This window comes from Orycteropus afer, unplaced genomic scaffold, assembly GCF_000298275.1.
Source record: "Orycteropus afer afer isolate SDZICR_OR568_19922 unplaced genomic scaffold, OryAfe1.0 scaffold00047, whole genome shotgun sequence".
NCBI lineage: Eukaryota > Metazoa > Chordata > Mammalia > Tubulidentata > Orycteropodidae > Orycteropus > Orycteropus afer.
The window spans coordinates 5077580-5081929 of record NW_006921634.1 but is presented as its reverse complement, the minus strand read 5'-3'; the positions used below and the strand labels follow the sequence as shown (position 1 = coordinate 5081929).

The 4350-nt window shown below is 33.4% G+C and overlaps 1 protein-coding gene across 1 annotated transcript in view; it reads left to right on the top strand.

Moving 5' to 3' along the window:
* The window catches only part of SLC36A4 (solute carrier family 36 member 4), a 45726-nt gene extending 42806 nt beyond the window's left edge, over nt 1–2920 (top strand). The window contains exon 10 of the mRNA XM_007938053.2: nt 2613–2920. Coding sequence (XP_007936244.2) covers nt 2613–2920 — 308 coding nt within the window. The remainder of the gene's footprint in view (nt 1–2612) is intronic.
* The last annotated feature ends 1430 nt before the right edge of the window (nt 2921–4350 follow it).

Genomic DNA, 4350 nt, shown 5'->3' with positions numbered 1-4350 from the left:
TTGAACCGCCAGCCTTCTGGTTAGCAGTCAAGTGCTTTTAGCCACTATGCTACCAGAGCTCAAAATGTAAGTGTATGTTTAAATCAGCTGTATAGTAGACTCCTTACATAGTTGATACACATTTTACTTTGGTAAAATGTGCTAGGTTGTTTTCCACAGTTTTGTTGGTGGTGCTGTAAAATCAAGTGTTTATTTGCTCTGATATTTCTGCTTTCACTGATCAGATGCAACCCAACCCATTGCCCTCAAGTCGGATCTGACCCATAGCACCCCCTCCTTGGGTTTCCAAGGCAGTATCACTACAGAAGTAGATTGCCCAACCTTCCTTCCAAGGTGTGGCTGGTGAGTTTGAACCACCAGCCTTCTGGTTAGCAGTCAAATGCCTTAGGCACTATGTCACCAGAGCTCCCAACAATATCAGATGCAAAGTGACTTAAAATAGGCTTTTATTTATTTATTTATTTTATCGGAGGGAAATTTATACCTTAAGGATAAATCTTTTTCTTTAAAATGTTTTTGGGAAATACTAGATGAGCTTAACTAGTACTTATATGGATATACTCATAATTGGCTGCTATGCGTGTGACATAGGGTAACGTATTTTTTTAGTAACCCTATGATGAATATACTTGCAATGAATTAACTGTCCTTAGATTTATTTAATTTATTTTTTAGTGCAGTCTTTGTATGGTGGGTTGACTTTAAATATATTTACTTTTCTTCTTTGTATACTAATAACATTACCAAATAATGTATTTCAGGCTTACTTTTTTTTAACTAGGAAATAACCTATTAGTTATATAACATTTAAAGGATTTATGTCATTGAAATTCTGTTTTATGATTTAAAATTACTGGAAATGAAATTTCAATCTGTAAGTTCTGTAGTGTTCTTCCACATGGTTTTCCAACAGTACTTTGTTTAAGTAGTGACACCTTGGACTGTTAGAAAAATAAAGTAAAACGTATTCCATATAGAGTGGCTTTCTGGAGAGCAAGGTTCTAGTCACGTTTGTCTGACCTCCCTTTTATGCTATCACCTACTGTAAGTAGTTGAAACATGCCTCCAGAAAATAGTCATGTTCAATGAATTTTTAAATGCCCTGCTTGTATTTGAAAGAGCTGGTGGTGCAATGGTTAAAGCATTCAACGGCTAACCAAAAGGTTGGCAGTTCAAACCCACCAGCTGCTCCACAGGACAAAGATGAAGCAAAGTGCTTCTGTAAAGATTTACAGGCTTGGAAACCCTGTGGGGCAGTTCTGTTCTGTCCTACAAGATCCTACAAGTTGGAGTCAACTCAGTGGCAGTGTATAGTTGTATTTGAGAGTTATGCTTTATTAGAAGGAAATTTTCAAAGGATGTAACAATAGATGAGAATAATAGAATCCATTTTATAAATTATTTCTAGTTTTATAGAGTTTCAGCTTCCTCAAAGCCAGTTACATTTTTTTATGAAAGGTTCATTCACTTCAGTCCTATAGGTCTGAGGCTAGATTTCTAATTTTAAAATAACCTTTAGGGTTTAGCTTTCATAATAATTTGAATAGAAAATAATTTTGCAGAAAAATATAATTTAGGAAAACAGATCCCACAAGGTTTAGAAAATTCAAACGATTTTTCCCTTGAAGAATAAAATAATTTAATTGTTGAGAATAAAAAGAAGGAAAACTCATGAATCAAATATAATATCGATACCAAAACCTTCCAAAAAAAGGAAAAAGCTCTAGTGACCAGTCTCAATAAATAATGATTTAAAAATTCTAAATATAATATTAACAGACATAACCCAGTAGCATAATAAAAGAATAACACATTATTTACAAGTAGAGTTTTTTCCAGAATAGTAAACAGTGTTCACTGTTAAGTAATCTATTAAAATAAGGCATTATGTAAATAGATCTCAAGGAGAAAAGCTACATGATAATCTTCAGAAATGTTGTAAAGGCATTTGACCAAATTCAAAATCAGTTATTTTTTTAATATTCAATAAAATAGGAAGATGAATAATTCCTTGCTATGATGTGGGTATAGTTGTGCATGCACACTTCAGTATGAAAGCAGCATCAAGCATAGTGGGAAGCGTGCATTGCATTCCAGTGAAGTCAGGAATAAGACAGTTATGTCCACTAGCAGTGCTGCTGCATCAACCCCACGATCAGGTGTGGATGGGACTGTTGTGATCTCTAAGGTTTTCACTGACTGATTTGCAAAAGTAGAACTCCAAATCTTTCTTCCTAGGAGTATCTCAGTTAACACTAACTATTGTTACTGCATGTTTTGTACATTGTAGGATGAGCTCTATGGCAGAGTAATGCAAACACTTGGGAAATACACTATCCAAACTTCTTTGCCCAGAATTTCACAGCAAACAATTAAAAGTTGTTTGTATAGGAAGCTCTGTTGACAAATCAGAGTCCAGGAAATGTCACTCACTGGTTTTTGTTTTTAAAAATTTTTTAGTTCAGAACAAACTGTGGCAGATTTTTCCACAAGCAAATTTATCAGTGCAGAGTTGCATTAATTACTTCGAATGTACTGAAAATAATTATATTTATTTTTTATGTAAGTACCAGATATTTAAATGAGAAAAAATACATTTTTTCATTTTCCAGGTGCTGTGGCCATTCTGATTCCTCGTTTAGACATCGTGATTTCTCTTGTTGGCGCCGTGAGCAGCAGTACATTGGCTCTGATTCTGCCGCCTGTGGTTGAAATTTTTACGTTTTCAAAGGAACATTACAATATATGGATGATCCTAAAAAATATTTCTATAGCATTCATTGGAGTTGTTGGTTTCCTATTAGGTACCTATGTAACTGTAGAAGAAATTATCTATCCAGCTCCCAAAGTCATAGCTAACACTGCGCAAACTCTCTCTTTAAATTCAAATACAACGTGTTTGACACCTGGTTTGAAATAGTGGAAGCAGAATTATGAGTCTTTTACTTCTGTCTAAATTTGGAAAATTAAATTAGGAAAATGCATTGTCATATACTTAAAAATAGAACCAAACCCTGCTTTCTTGTGGTACAATATTAGTATTTTGGCAGTAAATTATAATTCTTTGCCATTCGTGATAGATCCTTTAAGTATTAGCAATAATTTTTTAAGAAATTTAATTTTGAAAATTGAAAAAACTAAAAGTAAAATATAAAAAATAAAGAATAGAAGACTTCTGTTATTATCCTCAATCAGAAATACTTCAATGAAAATTTCTCCCTTTTACCCCACTGCTATTCTTCTGCCAACCAGTTAAGGAGAGAACAGGGTTTTAATAAGAATTATATGACACAGGTAACAAAAATCTTTCTCCAGACCATCTCAGTGAATGTCAAAGTAAACTTACTGTATAATTTTGAAATATCTTGGTTGTATTTTTACTAGCCAGCTACTTATGATTAGGTCCTGGAAGTATAGAAAATCCTCTTTAATCTGAACATGAGCATCAGAAAATTCCAAAAACCAGAATTATTTTTACACTGTTCTGTAATGGTAATTAATCTTCATAATAATAGTCAAGAGGCACCGTGCAAGATTCTAACATAGTGTTTCAGTCAGTTTTGAAAAGGACTTTATTGGTTATATGATACAACTTCCTTATTTTTTAGGATATTGAGGCCTAGGAAGGTTAAGCAACTCAAGGTCACGCAGCTTGACTTCCATTCCAGCGTTTTTATTTTTCACATTACATCTCAGAAAAAGAATAAGTTAAATTCAGTTTAATTTTAATGCTTAGTCTATTTAATTATATTTTAATACTTTGAAAGTAGGAACTCTAAGAAGCCTGCATTTTGGCCATATGATGAACCTTAACAAGGGAAAGAAGCTATGCTCTTTCTAAACAACTTTCAGGCCATTTGCTTGTGAAACTGCTGGACAGAATGTGCATAGTTACACTATTTGTGGCTTGAGCTTTCCTTATTGTTTCTTCCTTTTTCTAGATTCTGTAGGTACCTTCTGCCTTAATGGCTAGAATCACTAACGAAATACAGGTTTTATGGTTCTTGAGCCTGAGGTGTTTCCAGCCCTGTGATTTTCCCTATCAGAGCCTTTTATTGAACTGATGGGCAAAATAAAAGAACCATAAAGGGATTCATGTTTAGGAAAAATCAAGACAGTAACTGTCTGCTAAATACCAAGATAGTCTTCCCCCAGAGCAATACCTCTAGTACTCCATATTCTTCAAACCCAGTTATCAACACAAATAATCTCAATTAACATGAGAAGTTAAAATTGTTCAATTTAAAATAGTAAGAATAGGAGTTTTTCCTGATAATTTTATGCTTAACTTAAAATATTTTGAACTTTTTAATCACACTGGTATCACTCGTAATTTATAATACATACTTC